This window comes from Anthonomus grandis, chromosome 3, assembly GCF_022605725.1.
Source record: "Anthonomus grandis grandis chromosome 3, icAntGran1.3, whole genome shotgun sequence".
Lineage (NCBI taxonomy): Eukaryota > Metazoa > Arthropoda > Insecta > Coleoptera > Curculionidae > Anthonomus > Anthonomus grandis.
The window spans coordinates 20,694,675-20,714,867 of NC_065548.1; the positions used below are offsets into that span (position 1 = coordinate 20,694,675).

At 31.8% G+C, this 20,193-nt stretch overlaps 1 protein-coding gene across 1 annotated transcript; it reads right to left on the reverse strand.

Annotated features, from left to right (window-relative positions):
• Positions 1–504: 504 nt before the first annotated feature.
• LOC126734317 (uncharacterized) lies at positions 505–19,889 on the reverse strand. Its single transcript, XM_050437891.1, has 4 exons — positions 18,353–19,889; positions 15,542–18,289; positions 14,543–15,424; positions 505–935 (listed from the first exon to the last, which is right to left on the reverse strand). Exons 1-4 carry the CDS (start codon positions 19,887–19,889, stop codon positions 505–507), a joined length of 5,598 nt encoding a protein of 1,865 aa, XP_050293848.1.
• Positions 19,890–20,193: the final 304 nt, after the last annotated feature.

Below are 20,193 nucleotides of genomic sequence, written 5' to 3' on the forward strand. Positions count from 1 at the left end.
GCCTTCCAAAACCTAATCATTGGCATATTAATTTCCATTTAAAATTATTAAACTTTAGGTAACACAAAAATGTAACGTTGTTTAATATATTGAAAATGTGCACCATTAACTTTAAGACAGTAACATAATCATTTAGAGAACTCTTCACGAACATTTGGAAAGTGGAAACATCAATATTGCGACATGCATCAATTATTTGAAGTTTTGTTTCAAGTAGCGACATAAAAAAAAGTTCAGAGGTATTAGATCGGGCGACCTGGCTGGCCACTCGGTAGATCCTAAACGACCAATCCACCGAATGGGGTGAGTATTAATTAAATATTCCCTAACATTTCTGTTAAAGTGTCCCATCTTGTTAAAAAACTATGTCTACCTGAAATTCGTGAGGATTGTCATTAATAATCTTAAGGATCAATAATTCTACTACATTTTCCAACATGTTTGAGTAAAGATTCCTTGTCAGATTTTGGTCTAAAAAGAGAGACATTTATTATTTTCGGGGTATTATGGTATGGTGTGTGTGTGTCTGTTAATTTCCGTCGCTTCAATAACGGACATTTTGTCTATGAACAGTACCATTAAAAAAATACATTTATCACTGAAACAAATGTTCTTCACATAGGCAGGCTGGTGTCCTATTCTCTCGGTCATTGCTTCACAGAATTCCATACATCGATCAGGATCATATTCTGTCAGTTGACGGACCATTTGAATTTTATACGAATAAAATTTATGTTTTTTAAGTAGCCTTTTTACAGTAGCAGAAGATACATCACACGTGTCACCAACTGTGAAAGTAGACTGTTGTGGATCTCTTACTATAGCTGCTATAATATCCACCTGTTTTTCTTCTGGATAGCTGGGACGCCCACGAATTCTTCCTACTGACAATACTACTCGACTCGGTAAATAAGCTCGCGAATACTTTCGACATACTGGAGCGTCAGGAAAGCAAATATTAAAAATTCTTTTCGTTTCAGGTACATTACGATTTCCACCGTAAATGAAAATAAATTCAATTTTTCCAGCAAGGGGAACCGATCAGGCATTCTCAATTAAATCAAGGTACAAATAAAGTTGCACTGGAAAAAATAGCAAAAATATTCTCTCTTTTCGGTATTATAGCTATTGCGGAGCTATTTACATCTGTGGTATTGGTAAACCAAATAAGTTTTTATGTGGAACAGTAATTTTTATGATAATAATGTGATAATGATATTGAGACAAAATACAAACTCTACGAATAACAACACACCTACAAACAAATTACACCTGAACAGGTGTAGTAAAGGAACTAAAAATAAATAAAAATGTGAAAAATAAGATTTTGAAAGGCTGCCATTTCGCTATGGGTAGAAGTAATAAGTTAATATTCTAGGACTATAAAGCTTTCAGTGGGAGCTTTCAATATCACTTTCATGTATCACATGACCCCCTTTCTATTTAATTTTAATTTTAAAATGGCGGCGAGACGCCATTTTGAAGTTTTGCAAAATGTGCTAAAGACCAAAAAGTAGTATTTACATTGCTAATAATGTGTGCCAAATTTCAGATTTTTTTATAAACGCATTCAAAAGATAAGAAGGGGGGAGGGACAGTTAAGAGCCGGACTGTAAATAACTTAAACTACTGTTACTAATTTTCTTTTTTTACCAATTTTGACACCCAACTATAATAAGTGATTATTTCACTTCACTTATTCAATTCTTTCAAAGACTTGAATTTTTATGCATTCACAGATGAATTTTCAGCATATTTTTTTTATATTTATATACGAAATTTAGTAGCTCTTTATTATTTTAGGGTTAATCTTAACCCATACTATTTTTTTTCTTAATTTTTAGTTCTTCTTTTTGGTGGTCAATTGTGAGATTAAATGAAGAGTATTTGTGCGAATTTTTAAAACTTTTTTAAATATTTTGTAATATTAATATAGACTAAAGGCAATCATATTTAAAAAAGTCATTTACAGTTGAAGAATACTGTTTTTTTGGCCAACAGTGACCTAGTTTGTCAGGGGTCTGCAACGGAATAAAAAATAGTTACTTCATTTTATTCATCTACAAAATAAATATTATTATTATTAATTAATATATTTAATAATTATTATATTTCCATAAGTAAAATTTAAATTTATCTATAATTTCGATTCTGTGCAATCATAATAATTTAAATACCTACCATTTAATTAAGGCTAAGACCTAATGATATACCCTGGTATCTTATTTTTATTTTAAAAAATTAACAGTTAACACTATTAATAAGTTTATTCTTTTAAATGCTAAAATATCCATGATCTGCTTTAAATCAAAATTTAGTATATTTTTAATATAAAAAATAATCACATTAAACTAAAAAACTCCCACGAAAAAACATCTGGTTTCCGATAGTATTTTAGCGTGTAAAGAACATGCTGACGAAAATTTACATAGGCACTTCATAGATAAAAATGATCGGTAAATATTGGTAAATGAATGATTAGCATGACGTTGGCCATAAAAGAAGATAATGCTCGAAAATAAACAAAGTTACGCGAAAGATTACTATGCTTATACCTCACGTGTCTATTTATGAAAAATATTTTTTGAATATATTAATAAAATTGTATAGTCTAAGAGGAAATATTTAGTAAGCTTCTTCTTTTTATTTTCATTTTCTTCATTTCTTCACTCATTATCCTTAGCACAATGAGCTTCTCATGAAAGATTGTAATCCTATTTGTTTGTTTTCCATATTAGTTTAACGCATATTATGTTCATTATTGAACTCCGTTGTAATGAAGAATTTATTAAATAAATAAAAAAATAAAGCAATTTTTGTTAACAGTAAAAAATCGTGTAATGAGTTTTCTTTTCTGTTATAGCTAATAAGCTTGTTATCGTTCTGTTTTTACAAAGTTCTTCGTTGACCAATCGTTAAATTATCATCAACATAAATAGGTTTACAACTAAAATATGTTTTAAATGTGAAGGTGAGGAGGAAGAATAAAAGAAATAACACTGAATATTGATACATCTTTATACATATCTGCCTTAAGATTTTCTAAGCACCAAGAATCTAAAATTTTCCTTACTTTTACGCATTCTAATTAATGATGGAAATCAAAATTCGAATACCCTAATAAGGTCGGAAAATATATCTGATGCTTACCCACATCAAATCTATTAATTATAAGTTCATGCTGCCTTGTCAAAATAATGCGAGTTTTTAATAAATATGATAAAAGGAATTTTTTGGAGAGGCGGGATATTAGTCTATAATTTTTAGTAAAAAGAGAATTTTTCTTTTTAATGAATTTCGAAAAAAATTATCTTTTAAAACAAATATTTGTAAGAGAAGCCTAATTAACTTAGAATAGAAATATTTACCAAAATAATAGTAGTTTTACGATATTTATGTTATGTTTACTTTTTATATATTTTTGTGACTCCACTATGCCGTTTCTGTTCTTGTCCTATTTTTTTCTAAATCTAATAAGTAAGTAGCCTTTTCCATTCATAAAGTTCGTAAGTTCCTATCATTTCTTAATTTCTTGTATATATTTATTATTGATTTACCTTCTTGAGTTGTTAGGTATTTATTAGATCTTGCTCTAAAATCTTACATTAGGCAGTGGTATTAACAGTGTTATATCATCTTCTTGTTAAAATATAATTTTGGAAAGGCAAATAAGTTCCAATTTACAAAATATTGTTAGCTCCACCTTCAGTTATATCTACATCTCTTGATGATTTTTCTCTCATTATAGTTTATTTTTTGACTTCAATCCTTATTTAATTCTCTAAAGCATTTTATAATATTTTTAAACCACCATGATGTAATATCTGTGTAAATGGGGTTCCAAAATATAGAAGCATCCTAAGAATGCTTGTTGGAGATATAGCTTAGGTCAAATTAGAAAAAAGTTGTGTTATTTAAAGCACATTTACATACTATTGGGAAACTTACAAAATAATAAACATAATTAACTTTTTCTGTGACCCAAAACAAATGTACAGCCTGTGTGTCATTTAATTTTTAATTATTTATGACAATATTGTGTTTTGGCTTGCTTAAAGGAAAAAGGCGATTTTTGACATTTCTTAGTTATATTTTTCAGCAGTCGACATTAATAAGTCTAAGTTTTAAAGCATTTGCTTGCAGCTCCTACTTTTTAAAAATTATAAAAAAAGTAAAAATCGGGTTATTCTTTATAAATAAAAATCAATGAATACAATGAAGATATGACACATCGTAAAATTTGTATTAAAAAAAGATTTAAATGTAATTTAGTACTTTTTATTAAATGCATATAAGAAATAAAGTTGACGATAATTTCTTGAAAATGAAACGTCGGATATAAAATTTAAAAGTACTACCCTAAAAACGCAAATAAAAAAGTTTTTTTGTAATATCTCCTATATTAAAGTCAAAAAAAGATATAGTTAATATTATATAAATTTTCATTTCCCAGACAAATAATTTTTAGAAAATTAAAGATAAAGTTTCCTACTTTGTTGCCTAGAGGTTTCCGAATAATCGCGTTTCAAAATTGCAGAAAAAATTAAACTTGCGTTCGAATTTTGGTTTCCCGGTTAGTGTTTACACAAAAACTATTACATTGTGCATTGGGTCATATGGATATTCATATTATAATTTAGATAACTAAGTACAAGAAAAAGTTATTCACATACACCAGAAACAGAATCAACCCAAGTGTGAGAATAGTTTATTCTCTTTAAGAAAGAACTGAAACTATTTTTATTTATAAAGAGGCTAGGAAAGGAGCACAAAGAAGGACATTGTTTTCAATAAATGGTAATTTCCGAAACTGGTTCTGTAATTAATTGAAAAAAAATCCACGAGTGATGAATGAAGGAGTTCGAATTAAGGTTTTGAGATTATTTGCTGTAGAGCCCACCAGCTCCTCACGGGCAGTAGCAGAACAGACATGAATATCACACAAGACAGTAAGAAAGGCACTGAAAATGCATAAACACCATTCATACAAAATGCAGATACTTCAAAACTCTATGATATGAACTTTATACGATGATTCTGATTAAAAAATTGAGTTTTGTGAATTCTTGAGTCGTTAAGTCAACACCATCCCTAATATTCTGCCGAATGTTTGTTTCACCGATCTTCATTTCTTTTAATTACCTACTCTTCTAATCATTTGTGCTGCAAGGAAACCCAATGCAATAGTTTTTGTGCACCTGAAACAACTAGCCTGAAAAGCAAAATCTCAATGTAGTTAAGTTTAACTGTTTTTGAAATTTTATCACGCGATTTTCACGCACTTGTGCCAAATGCGGAAAAAATCATAAATTAAAAAAATGTATTTCTGAAGAAAAAATGTGTATTAATTGTGTTAAATTAGGTTCTCATAACAAACATAATGTAAAGTCTATCTCTACCTGGATACCTTTAATAAAAATTGTTTTCTATTAGAAATATCTTTTAAAGCTTGGATCTCAAATTAATTACGAATAACCTCTTTTACCGAGATAAATAGCTATTTTTATTGTTTTTTTTATATACATAGTTTAATTTATATCTATAGTTTATAATAAATGGCTAAAAAACATTTATTTAAATGTAGCCAATTTAAATATTAGATCTTTATTGCCAAGTTTTCCGAATTTTTTTAAATTTTGTAAACAATAAATATGATATTTTGGATATAAGTGAAACGTGGCTAAATAGAAATATATTAAGCAGTGCGGCTTCTATGCCAGGTTATAATTTTTTTAGAAAGGATTGATTAGACAGAGTTGGGGGTGGTGTTGGCATCTATATCAGGTCAATGTTTCAGTGCGACATTATAAATATTAATGTTATAATAATGTAAACTTTGAATTTATGTTTCTAAATGTTAAAATTGGTATACACAATATTGCAATACTTATAATATACAGGGCCCCTAAATCGAAATCGTTTGAAATTATAACTTTCCTGGAAGAAGTTATTCCACATCTTTTAGTGATCTATGATTATTCAGAAATTCTCGGAGATCTGAATATTGATATGTTAAAACCTAATTCATTATATTCCATGCTTAACTCTTTTGGATACGTACAAATATTAAATGAACCAACTCGTATAACAAATACTACTGCAACATGCTTAGATCCCATTTTTATTAATACTAAAGATATTTGTCATGAAAGTGGCACCGTTGTTTCGGGTTTAAGTGATCATAACCAAATGCCTTTCTGCACTTTAAAATTGGTCGTTAAAAGACAAAAACAAAAATTTATAACCACTCGCAATTTTATATATTTTAATGAGTTATACTTTAGAATCGATTTATCACATATTAACTGGGATAATATTTATAATCTTGCGGACATAAATAAAAAAGTTCAATATTTAGAACAAAATATTAGTAAAAAGCCAGCTCCCTGGTTGACAGATACCTTAAGACTTATTTTAAAGGAACGTGATAAGGCTTTGACTAAATACAAAAATCACAACTGTTTAGAAAATTGGAGATATTGCACGGAGTGTCGTAATTTTGCGTTGGCATCAATAAGACGAGAAAAAGCTGCATGTCTTGCAAGCTTGGAGAGTGACAAAACTGGTAAAAAATTTTGGAAAGGTCTAGAAACTTTAAATATTAAAACAACCAAGAATAATAACGAGCTGCCGTTTAATATAACTAATCCAAATCAAATAAATGATTTTTTTGTAAGCGTCTTTAATAAATCTGAAAAATGTGTAAACAAAATTAACTTCTACTCCAGTAATAAATTTACCGAGGATAATTTTCATTTTTCTTTAGTAGACCAAAATACTGTCGAAAAAACTATAAAAAATATTAGGTTGAATGCCTCTGGTGTGGATAACATAACTCGATGTATGTTACACTTATGTCTCCCAGTTATTCTGAATAACGTCACTCATATTATAAATTGTTGTTTAGAGGTAGGATATTTTCCCAGGGGCTGGCTCCCAAATCCTCCAGTCCTGAAAGTGTTCAAGATTTGCGTCCGATAAGTTTGCTTCCTGTAATTTCCAAAGTTCTCGAAAGAATAGTCTATATGCAGCTGTCATCATTTTTAATGTCAAATAATATCTTCTCTTCCCATCAGTCTGCTTTTAGGAAACATCATAGTACAGCTAGTTCACTTCTAAACGTCACCGATAATATCATGCGAGTTCTTGACAAAAAGATTTCAGCCATTATGATAGCTCTTAATTTCTCGAAAGCATTTGATGTCATTGATCATGATTTGCTCAGCTTAGCGAAACTAAAATGTTATGGTTGTAGTGATGTTGTTTTGTTCTTTTTTAGAACTTACTTGTGGCGTAGAACCCAGAATGTGAGGGTGAATAATGAATATTCTGCTTCAAAAAATAATATTTCTGGTGTCCCATAAGGGTCGATCCTAGGCCCATTATTATTTCTTATATAAACTTCAGATTTACCCGATCTTGTTGAAGATTCTGAAATACATCAGTATGCTGATGACCCTCAATATATACATTATTTTGGCTCTGCTAATTTTGATAACGTGGCTGATACTATTAGCGCTGATCTGAACGTAATAAATCAATTTTCAAAAGAGCATAACCTTGTCATTAATCCTAATAAAACAAAAATGGTTTTGTTTTTAAATCGAGTATCACATAAAAATATAATGGAAACTGTTCACATTCAATTGAATAACGAAACTATTTTGTTCGCTGATACTGTGAAGGTTCTGGGACTTAAAATAGACAATTCTTTAAGGTTAATGTTAATACTCTTCTGCAGAGATGTTATTTACGCATGTGTATGCTTTATGCCAATAAACACATTTTAAATTTTAAAACTAGGAAAAAACTCGTAGTTGCACTTGTTTTATCTATTTTAAATTACTGCCTTATAGTTTATTATCCTTGCTTAGACTAAATAAATCGTTACCGCCTGCAACGCGTGCAGAATAGTTGCTGTAGTTTTTTTTTTTAACCTGGGAAAGTTTGATCATGTATCAGATTCTATATTTCAGTTGAGGTGGTTAACGCTACCTTACCTATTCAAATTCTTCACTTCTACTTTTCTTTATCGATTATATGTTAGTCAAAGTCCTGAATACTTTTTTAAAAAGTTAATACCAAGAAACCAGGTTCACATTCGAAATATTAGATACAATTTTTTGGCAATGCCGCACCATTCCATGGCTCTATTACTTAGCGAGTCTCTAGCGAGCGATCTTTTACTTATAATGCCGTTAAATTCTTTAATTTAATACTAGGAAATATTATAGACTTTTGTTTTTAAATCAATCCAAAATCTAGTCTAGTTTTCTAGAATATAAATGCTTTATATAAGTATACTTGTTACTTTTTTGTCTTTTTTCTCGTTTGCTCCATTTAAACTGTGATTGTTAGGAAGGTTATGGGTTAAAGAGTAGCTTTAAGCTAATCTTCGCGTTCTTTGGCAATATAGTATTAAGTAATATTGTAAGATTAATATTGCTTTTTCTAATATTATATTATTATTCAGAAACCTCTAGATACATAGCCCAAAGCAACAAACTAGGATACTACTTAAAAGAAAAATTCAACGCTCTTTAAAAAGATATGCTACTTGACCCTTAATCGCATTAAGGATTCTAAGGCTGAAATCTAGAGGGTTGAAGCAAGAAGGCTAAACATATTCATTTAAAGTGTTCCTATTACAAATAACTGCAGGAATTATATTAAGGGTCAGAAATTTTCAAATTGACTCTCTGTATATAGCCTGTACTAAATAAATTTCGATGCACATCAGGTATAACGTAATTTAGTTGACAATCATATAAATATTCATACCGGTCAGCTAACTATATAAATTTAAATTTTCCGCCCCTCGATTCTGTTAGTAAGGAATATATTGGTCTGTGTTTGCCAAGTTTGACTTGTTTATTTGCTTATTGTTATTTAAATAAATTTTTTATTTTCATAAGCTCTAAATTATATATAGTATCGAAAATTGTTCACTTCTAAAAATTTGTAACGTAAATTGGTATAGCAACTATATACAGCAACTTTGTTTTTATGGTCTGGTTTATTTAGTATGTTTCATTTAATATATTTATATCATAATAAAACTATAATTAGATTAAAAATATGGAGCAATTTCTGGTAGATAAGATATTTATTAAACTTTAATAATCTAATAATTTCATTGGTGATTCTCCATTAGAAATAAGAAGTGGAACAGAATTGTTGCATCTTACCCTGTGATCTTTCTTGTATATATATTTTTGTTTTCCTGTCCTTTATTTGGTACTTCTTTACGTCCGATTATGGTTTTCACAGATTTTTCTGGTTTATATATTAATAGTATTTCCACTAGGACTAAGCTGTTATCAATGTCTAAAAAGCTACCTTATTTTACCTTGTTTCCTTCAATGTTTATAGTTGTTTTGGGAAGCGAATTGATCATGTTTGTGGTCTTTTTGGTTTCTTCATCTTACTTTTTAAATAATTACTGTCTGAAAAAGCCTACGCAATTATTCAAAATAATCTTCTTAAGGATAATGATTAGTTCTCCTGAGTCCTTGAAAAAAAGCTATAAATGTGTTATTTTTAATATAGGAAGCTAAGCCATGTATAGAGCTTAAAATTCTGTTGGTGTTTTCTTTTGGTTTCTAACCAAATATAGTAAGTACCTTCTTGGTTTTCCTATAAAATTCATAGTTTTGACAAAAATGCATAAACAGCCATTTGTGTTTAATTTTAAATTAACCGTCGACTGATCGCCCTTGTTGCCAGTTGTGACATTGCCAATGCGCTGTTGTCCGTTTTTTACTTCTGTAAATGTCCCATTAGGAGAACTTTGTTTCGGAGTTTGAGTTATTTGTTTACTTTAGCATTTTATGCAGATTGTGCATTTGGTATTGGTATTTCAGAGAGCGGTGTAAATTTTTTCAAGGATTATTTGCGTAATAGAGACAGTTGTGTTATGGTGATTCGGCAGTCTGAAAAGCATTACTCAGAATTTACACCTTTTAACCAGGGAGTATCTCAAGGCTCTATAGTATCGCCGTTACTTTTCTCTATTTACGTGGCTGATATGTACAAAGTAATAAAACACGCCACTTTGCAACAATATGCCGATGATTCCCAAGTTTATATTCCAATTCACCTTAATAATATAAATCTATTCTATCAAAATTTTAATAGTGATTTAATTAGTCTACATAAATACGCAGAAAATCATAATCTTAAGCTTAATGCCACAAAATCTAAAATTTTTATTATGTGCTCCAACTTTAATATAAGGCAAAGGCTCGAACACAACTTATCCTTAAATCCTATATCTATTGATAATACTTCAATTCCTGTTGTTTCCGAGGCAAAAAATTTAGGCGTTATATTTGACAGCTCTCTCTCTTTTGAATTACACATAAAAAATAAAACGAAAACTGCTTATTTACGTTTAAAAAAACTTTTTAAGTTTAAGCGAAATTTATCGGCAAAACAAAAGTACTTATTGTGCGATAGTCTTATTTTGTCATTGTTTGATTATGGTGACGTAGTCTATGGAAATTCTTTATCTTCACAAAATAAAAAAATTATACAAAAAGTCCAAAATTCCTGTATGAGATTCTCTTATAGTATCCCCTATAGAAACCATATATCGCCTTATCTCAATAATAATAAAATATTAAATATGAACAATAGAAGAAAGCTACATATGTATAATTTTGTATATCGCATAGTAAATAATAATCAACCATTTAATTTAAGAAGTCAGTTTCAAGAATTCGAACATGCGCATGCCACACGAAATAACGTTTTTATCGTACCATTGCATAGAAGCGCAGCATTTCAACGTTCTTTTAAGTATGTAGCTGTTCAAATGTGGAATGGCTTAAACAATGACATAAAGCAAATGCCCTTGGGAGCTTTCTCTGGTCAAATAAAATCTAAACTACTTATGGAACAAATAATTGGCAATTAATTCAAGTAGGGTGATATATAAAATGTGATAATGCGTATAATAACATAATACAAGAAATAGTAACATGTAACAGAAGATATACATGTGTATATAATATGCTAATTTTCAGTGGAATGTTCGGAGATTATATTTTAAAATCCCGTTTTTAGTTTTATTCTTTCTTTTTCCGTAACATACATACGTATATTTTTTAATAGCCTAGGCCGATGCACGCATCTTGGGGTTATTTTTTGGGGTCTTTTTTCGCCTCGTCTGTCCTCTCTCCTTGCGCTCGTCCGTTGTCGCACTGCCGCTGCCTGTCTTAAAATCTTAGGTTAATTAATTCTATATCTTACTTTGCATTCCTATATGAAAACGTTATTTTTATTTTTGTAAAATTGTTTCTGTAAATTGTAAAGGGCTTTTTCATCCCTTCTTTGCTTGTGCTAACTAGGGAAAACGGTTTTATAATCGAGAGAATAGTCCTATTTGTCAATGTAATTTTTTTTCTTTGTAATTTTTATTGACCTATAAAACTGTACATTTTGACAAATAAACCATTTTTGATTTGATTTGATTTGATTTGATTAATTCTAGTTTTTCTAGTTTTTTTTGGGAGAAAAGAACGTTCGTTCTCAGTTGGCTGGAGATTATAGTTGAGATCGCACGTTGTCTCAAATTTTACCCATTATAGGGGATAAAAGTAATGCAAATTACATTAGAAATTTCGCAACACAAAGGGATTTTATATCAACCTCCAGGGCTTTATTTAAGATCAAACCTACTAGGCCTTGGCTGGTGGTTCAGTTGAACCTTTGAGATCTTTTAAATTTTCACCACTATGCTAGCTGTTTTTTCTGATTAAAACAAGCTGATTTGGAATATTTTATCTTGATAGTGGCTGACATCGTCTACTATAGAAGTGATGACTGATTGATTTTTACACCTGATAGTAGCCTAACACCACGTAAATACCCCAGCTTTAATTCAATTGTAAATAGACATTTGTTGTATTTATTTTTTCCTTTGTCTACCGACAATCTATTTTTTTTTAATTTGGTATACATTTAAATCTCACCTTATTTAATTATTCAGTAGAGTTTAGCTTTATTAAGTGTACTTTAATTAAGTGAGTTGTTGCTACTGTCCCTGTAAAGCACGTAAGATTCATATTTCACTACTAAGGGGGTGAAAAAAAAAGTAAAATTGAATAATTTAATAATTTAGCTGTTTCTTTCTTTTTTTTTATATAAACAATAGGTAGTTATACTATGATGTGAACCAAATATTTTAAGTGACTTAATTGTGATATAGGTATTTAAACTAGTTAGTTAAATTGAATAACGTTAATACTAAAACTGGTCTAATTTTAACCACCAGTGAGAAAGAAGAATTTGCTTTGGATTTTCAAGCGGTAGCTACTGGAATTTAAGATAACTTGAACTTGATCGAAATTGATATGCTTGAATTATACCAATGCCATACAATGCTTTTTTTTATTTAAATACATGCAGCGACATTTTATATGTATTGGATTATAGATTTACTGAATCTCTTTTAAATACAAATTCAGTTCCAATGGTATTTCTATTCGATATAAAATAAAAAATAATAAAATAAATACAGTGTAGAATGAATTAACATAAAATGGTACAAGGTATGATATTTAATAATTGAACCAAACTATAAGGTCTCTCATAACAATGAATAACAAGGAATGTGACAGGCTGCCAGCTGCATATTATATACATTAATGCGAACAAAACAAAGGATCTGATATCATTAAAAAAAATTGGGCAATAGCTTAGTCTATTTGTCCCATATGTTGCCTAAATGATAAATAGCGATTTATATAAATATTAAACTAGATTCTTACAAGATTTTGTTCTGCCTACGATTTCCTGCCTGAGCGAGCGAAAAATGGCCGGTGGATACGTAGGACGATGGCGCAGGTATTTTGAAACAAATAATACCGGCTGGTCGCATGCATGGCACGAGCCGACTAAGACCAGATTTAGGTACCCATTCTTAAGAAAATGAGCCTTTTATTTTTAGAATTAAATTCTTATTTGTAGGAAAAATCTATATTATAATGTATATTATATCCTTGAGATTAAATCCTTAAAACCTAAGGTAAAACAACTCTTAGAATGGTTATGGAAGGAAAATGCCTATTACAGAAGTAAGAGAAGTCCCTATTATTTGTATTTTATTTATAAAGATCAGGAAATATATAGCTTTTTAATTTATTATTAAAACACCCTTTTTATGCAAGTACATAAAACAGTGACTTCTTTATCACATTTAGAGAATACATTTAAATATCTATTTTGTTTTAACTATATATTTTAATATCTCATGACTTCTGCCTCTCTTACCTTTTAAATAAAAATATAATTTGTTGAACCATCTACTTCGTAAAGTAAATTTAGTACCATTGCTGAAAAAAGAAATGAATTAAATAATTAATCTATTGATCGATAATGCAGATACGTATTATATTACAAGTATTTGTGAATATAGATTAGGGTTTCTTAAAAACCTACCTATACCTGCTCGAGCAACGGCTACTGCATTGACGAGCCCTTCGATGACATAGGTCCAGTTCAATAAATTACACAGTTATGATTTACGATTACATAAGGGTTTATTGTACCTTTTGGTTAGTAATAATTTACAGGTATAGACTAATGAACGATTTACAATGTTGAAGTTAGTTATTTAACAGGGTTTACAATATTAGTTGACGTTACCAGCCTTCCAGAATCACAAGACCAATAGCAGGAACTTAGCAGGAACCAGGAACGGCATTAGCACTAACGTCACCTTGGTTTGTGCAGCTATTGACAACCACTGTTGCACTCACAACGTTGCACTCACTTTCAGTTCAGTTTTCCACCTTTACGCACACTTATTCACTATAGACCTTTTTACATAACTTAAACTACTTTATCGTAACAATTAGGTATACATATATGAACTTTAGACAAATACTTAAACGGAAGAGAGTGAGAGAGAGAGGAATTGCTTGCGCCAACTTGCTCTTGACTAACTTATTTTCTCGGTACTTTAAGCTTTGTGAATTACTTCACTGGTGAAAGAAACCTTGTGTTTCGGGGGCGCGAGAGTAGGTACTTCTTTTTGCGGCGACGGAGTGAATACTGATTTTTTCTCGTGGGACTCGGGGTGAAATGTTGGGTAAAAAATGTGGGATGCACGTGTGTCATGGGGCCAACACTTAAGTGAACTTGAGGAGAAAAATGGATTTTTAAGTGCACTTAAGCTAAACTGGTAACAAAGGCGTTTCTCAAAAAGTAGGTAAAAACACATGTTGGGATTTGGGAGAAAGTTCAGGCAAAAATTATTTACTTGAGAAAAAAGGTATTATTCGTTTGACAACCATAAACTTCGATTCCATAAAATCATAAAATAAAATAAATTGTTAAAATTAACTTTTAACATACTCCCCCCTTTTGAAGGCTTTGCCTTCAACAAACAATATACATTATAACTTATAGACAAAACTTATCAAGAAATACTATGGTTAAACTAAGTTACTATCAGATTTGGGCAACGGGCATAATTTGGTTATATTTCTAGTAAATATTCCATTTTTAGTCCTAATTTTTACCAAGCGTATTTTACCATCTTTATTAGGTAAAGTGTCTACTACTCTGGCCAACGGCCAATCAAGAGGTTTGGTGTTCTCATCTTTAAGAAGAACAAGGTCATTTGTTTCAATATTGGGGACTGGGGACATCCATTTAGGCCTATTCTGAAGATTGTTGAGATACTCTTTGGTCCATCTAGTCCAAAAGAATTGTTGAATCTGACTTAACCTTTGCCAACGATCTAAGCGGTTTTCAGGAATTGACGAGACATTGGGCTCAGGGTACGAAACGAGAGGACTTCCAACTAAAAAATGTCCAGGGGTAAGACAAGTTAAGTCCAGTGGATCAGCTGATAGGGGAAGAAGTGGCCTGGAGTTTAAAATAGCCTCAATTTGTGCTAAAATAGTGGAAAAATCTTCAAAGGCTAAATTCTGGTTTCCAATTAATCTTCGTAAGTGATGTTTAGTACTTTTTATAGCTGCCTCCCAAAGACCACCCCAGTGAGGAGAGAAAGGAGGTATAAATTGCCACTGTATTTCATGGCATGAGAAAAATGCAGTCAATTGCTCTTGTGTCTGTTGTGACTTAAGCGTGTCATAAACTTCTTTAATTTGATTGCTGGCACCAGAGAAATTTGTACCATTGTCACTAAAAATTGTTGCCGGGCATCCACGTCTTGAAATAAAACGTTTAAAGCATGCTAAAAATGCTTGTGAAGAGAGACTTGATACTAGCTCCAAATGAACAGCTTTAGTGACCATGCATACAAATAAAGCGATATACGCCTTTTCAATTTTGGCGCGTCGAAGAGATGACGATTTAATAATAAATGGTCCTCCAAAATCGACACCTGTTGTTAAAAACGGTCTAGAAGGGACAACTCTGGATTTAGGGAGATCTGCCATAATTTGTTCTCCTGTTTTAAGCTTAAATTTATAGCATTGTAAACAGTTTATAGAGATCTTTTTTATTTCTCTTAATCCATTTAGCGGCCAGTATTTAAGACGAATATTTGACAATATCGTTTGAGGACCAGCATGTCCTAACCTAATGTGTTCTTTTTTCAGCAAGAGTCCAACAACATGGTTTTTTGAGGGCAATAAAATTGGAAATTTTTGATCAAATGATATGGGTGCTTGGGATAATCTGCCTCCAACCCTTATGAGATTGGAGGTATCGATAAAGGGGTTTAACCTAAGGACTTGCTTGTTTGAAATTTTTCTTTCTTCTGACTTTAGTTCACTGATTTCCTTTGAAAACGTTTGGTGTTGAACTTGCTTTACTATAAAAATTTCTGCAGCCTTTAATTCAGTTACAGCTAAAGCACCATAAAATTTTTTACCATTACCTTTACAATTATTTACAAATCTATGTATAAATGCAATAGTTCGTTGCAATCGCAATAAGTTAGAAAACCGATTAAAAAGTGTTATCCAGAAATCTTCGGAGTTAACAAGCAAGACCGTTTTTGCTTTTCTTGCTTCTTCTTCAGTGGAGCAAGGTCCCTTTTCATACATTTTTAAATTTAAATTCGGGTTCAGTAAGAACTTTGGGCCGTTCCACCAAAGCGTAGAGGTGAGAATCTGGTCTGCGGTAAATCCGCGAGAAAGATGATCAGCTGGATTATCCGCAGTTGGAATATGACGCCATTTGCAGTCTTGGGATAAAACCTGAATTTGAGAAATGCGGTTTGCTACAAACACATTGAAACGAGAAGGGTGGGCATTTAACCAAGCAAGTACAATCTCAGAGTCAGTCCAAAGATTAATGTTGTCAATTGAAAATCTTTCTTTTAATATGAAACACACATGAGTGACTAAATTGGAAAGTAAAAGTGCTCCACAGAGTTCCATGCGGGGAATTGTAATTTCTCTTATCGGGGCTACTCTACTTTTGGCAGTAATAAGTTGACAAGAGACATTTTTGTTAGGATAAAGGGCTCTTATATACACACACGCACCATATGCCTTCCTGCTGGCATCTGAAAATCCATGGATTTGAAGTGAACTGGGATTATTATTAGCTAGGAAAAAACGTGGAATTTTTAAACACATTAGTTGGGGAAGATCTTTAATAAAGGTGGTCCATTGGGTTAAAATGGGTTCTTTCAGGGGTTCATCCCAATTAATTTTTTCTTTCCAAATGTTTTGCATAATTAATTTAGCATTTACAACAATGGGAGCTATGAATCCTAAGGGGTCGTACATTTGCGCAATTTTAGATAAAACTATACGTTTAGTAATTATGCTTTCGGACCTAGTATCAGGTAAAGAGATAAAAAACTCATCTGAGTCGGGATTCCAGCCTACACCAAGGACTTTATTTGAAATTTCCTCGGTTTCTATGGTGAAACTTTCTTGGGACCCATTATCACAAGTTTTGGACAAAAATAAATTGCTATTTGAACACCATTTATGTAAGTGAAAATTTCCAATCTTGCAAAGTTCCAACAGCTGCCTATGTAATTCTACCAAATTTTCATAGGTATCTTGCCCACAGAGAACATCGTCTACGTAACATTGAGATAAAATAGCTTGAGACGCAAGTGGATAATCGTCTTTATGAATAATGGCAAGTTCATTCAGGGTGCGTGTAGCCAAATAGGGGGCACAGTTCGTGCCATAAGTGACGGTGAGTAATTCAATGCATTGCATTGGCTGAGAGGGATGGTCGCGCCATAAAATATTTTGCAGGTAAGTTTGATTTGGGTTAACGCGCACCTGTCTATACATTTTTTCGATATCAGAAGTGAGAGCGAATTTAAAACTTCGAAACCTAAGTAAAATATCAAACAGTTCAGGTTGAACTGTATATCCTTTATGCATTACGTCATTGAGTGATAGCCCAGAAGACGTTTTCATAGATCCGTCAAACACTACACGAAGTTTAGTGCTTGTACTGTCCTCACGAATTACACAGTGGTGAGGCAGAAAGTATCGATTTTTGTGATTTTCAGTTTTAAGGGAAAGGGGAATAATTCGTGCATGATTGAGTGAGATATATTCACCGATAAATTTTTTGTATTCAAGAAAAAGGTCAGGAGATTTTTGAAAACGCTTTTCTAAGTGGTGAAACCTTTTCTTGGCTAATGAATATGACTCTCCTAGCGGATGTGACTCTTGGGGCCTTTTAAGGGGTAAGTCGACTTGAAAATGACCATCTTTAAATACCGTGGTATTTTGAAAATTCTGTTCAACCATAGAATCTTCAGGGGATAGGGGTTTTTCGTGAGTGGGCGAGACATCTTCTAGTAACCAAAATTTCTCAATTAATGAGTCCAGTGAGCAATCTGAATTTAATGATTGCACTAAAAAGCAATTCTTAGAATTTGCCAAAGGGGTTTTGTGAACGAGAGCTTGGAAGGGGATTAATCCTGAAAGAATGTGGCCAAAGTAAGTACCTACCAACGTTAAAGAGTCCTTGTTAACCTTGGTGTATTCGCCTGAAAGAATGTGGTAGTATACATCTGCTCCCAACAATAAATCTATTGTAGAAGGCGTATCAAAGTAGGGGTCTGCAAGCGGTGTATTATTGGGAAGGTTCAACATAAATTTGTTGACTTTAAAGTGAGGGGATTTTTCTGTGATTTTGTCTAATACACAGCAGTTAACATTCAGGAAGTAATCGTGATTGTGACAGGAATGAATTCTCAGGGAAATTGCGTGATTAGAGTGCTTAATTTTGCCGCCAATACCAGAGATTTGTATTGGCTGCGTCTTAGGAGAGAGATCAAGTCTTTGAACCAGCGATTGGGTTACTATTGATATAGTACTCCCGGGATCTAATATTGCCTTTGCAATAATAAAATGACCATTCTTGTCGGGTATTTAAATCAAACTCTCACGAGATGTGACTTCATTATCTTCAGTGGCGAAAACTGACAAAGTCACAGGTTTATTAGCGTGAGGGCGATTCGAGTTAATTTCATTGCTTGTGCTTGGGATTTGTGGTTCTTGAGTCTGAGAGGAGCTTTGGCTTGAACCTTGATTCCGAGAATGGGAGCTATTTATGAGAAGCGAATTTCTGTTAAAATTTTGAGATCGTTCATTTTGGGTTTGAGGATTTGGCCTCCAATCTGAATTTCTGCTTTGCAAGGGCTGTGCTGCATCATCCATTGGATGCAAAAGAGAATGGTGTTTCATATGACAAATCTGGCACCTCTGAGATGTACAGTTTTTTACTTGATGCCTTGAACCGAGACAATTAAAACATAGATTATTATGAATAACAAAATCCTGTTTCTGTTTTAAACTAAGATCTTTAAATTTAAAACAAGTATAAATTTTGTGATCAGGGTGCTCACAAAAGGGACACCTTTGTCCTGCAACAAAATGTGAGCGAGAGTTTTGAGGAGAGTTTTGAGGTATGACTTGGTTGCCTTGGCGTTGCCCACCATGAGCATAGTGTGAAATTTTTTTAACAAAGGGAGTGTTGTGTTGAGAAGAACGTCCATGGGAATAATTTTTAGTTGAAGGGCTTTCAGAGAGATCTTCTAACACCGAACAACGCTTTTCTAAAAAGCTTAGAAATTCTTCAAGCTTAGGGACCACATGTGAGGAAGAGCGCATTTGAGAACCTCTCTCGGATATATATGCCTTTCTTGTGCCAAAGTCTAATTTTTGAGAAAAAATATAAATTAAAATTAAATCCCAGTGGTCTACTGGAATGTTTTGATTTTTCAGTGAATCAAAGTTCTGTTTTATGCAAACTATAAATTCCCTAAGTGTGTGTGAGGATACATTATTTAGGATAGGAATGTCAACTAAATTTTTAATATGGGCAAAAATAATTGATAATTGATTATCATATCTTTGTCTAAGGGTATTTAGGGCAATTTGGAGGTTGTCAGTGGTCAATTGTAAATTATCGACCAAATTTAGGGGTTCATCTCTTAAATAAGATTTTAAATAAATTAATCTTTGAATATCAGAGAGAGATTGATTATCTAGAATAAGGGTAGAGAAAAGTTGAAAAAAGGCATTCCATTTAGTGATGTCTCCGTTAAATGGAGGTATGCTAATTTGGGGCAAACTAACATTTGGGGAATGAGAGTGTTGGGGAACTATATGTCTTACTTGAGTTGGCGCTTGCGGGGAAAGTTCTAAAATTTTACGTTGCATTTTAGCAACACACGTTAAGTATTTGTCTTCTACATCATCCTTGTCTACTTTACTTATATCTAAAACTACAATTTGTTTTTCTACCTCTTCAAAATCTTTAAAAGCGTGGGTTAACATACTTTCACGTACCTGAATTCCTAAAAAGTCATGTATACTATCATTATTTTCTAAAAACCAATTAACAATTCGTGTTACTTTAGCCTTTAAATATCCGCGATTTTTAACCAACGCTTCTACTGATATTTCTATTCCTTCAGTCATTTTACTTTTTAGTTTTAGGCTTACAGAATAAACACAAAAAATTACGAGACAACCAGATGCTTATTTTTTGGGAATAGATTTTCTTTAAATTTAAACAATAATTGTTAAGAGAAAATAAACTAATTACCAATAAACAATTTAAAAGAAAAAGTAAAAAGTGAGTTGCTACTTATTTCCAAATAACAATTATAACAAGTAAAAATAACAAAATAACAAGGGACAAATAACTAAAAGGTTTGTTAGTAAGTAATTAACTAAAATACTGTTTACTCGAAGGACCACCGACACATATGTCGGAACCAAT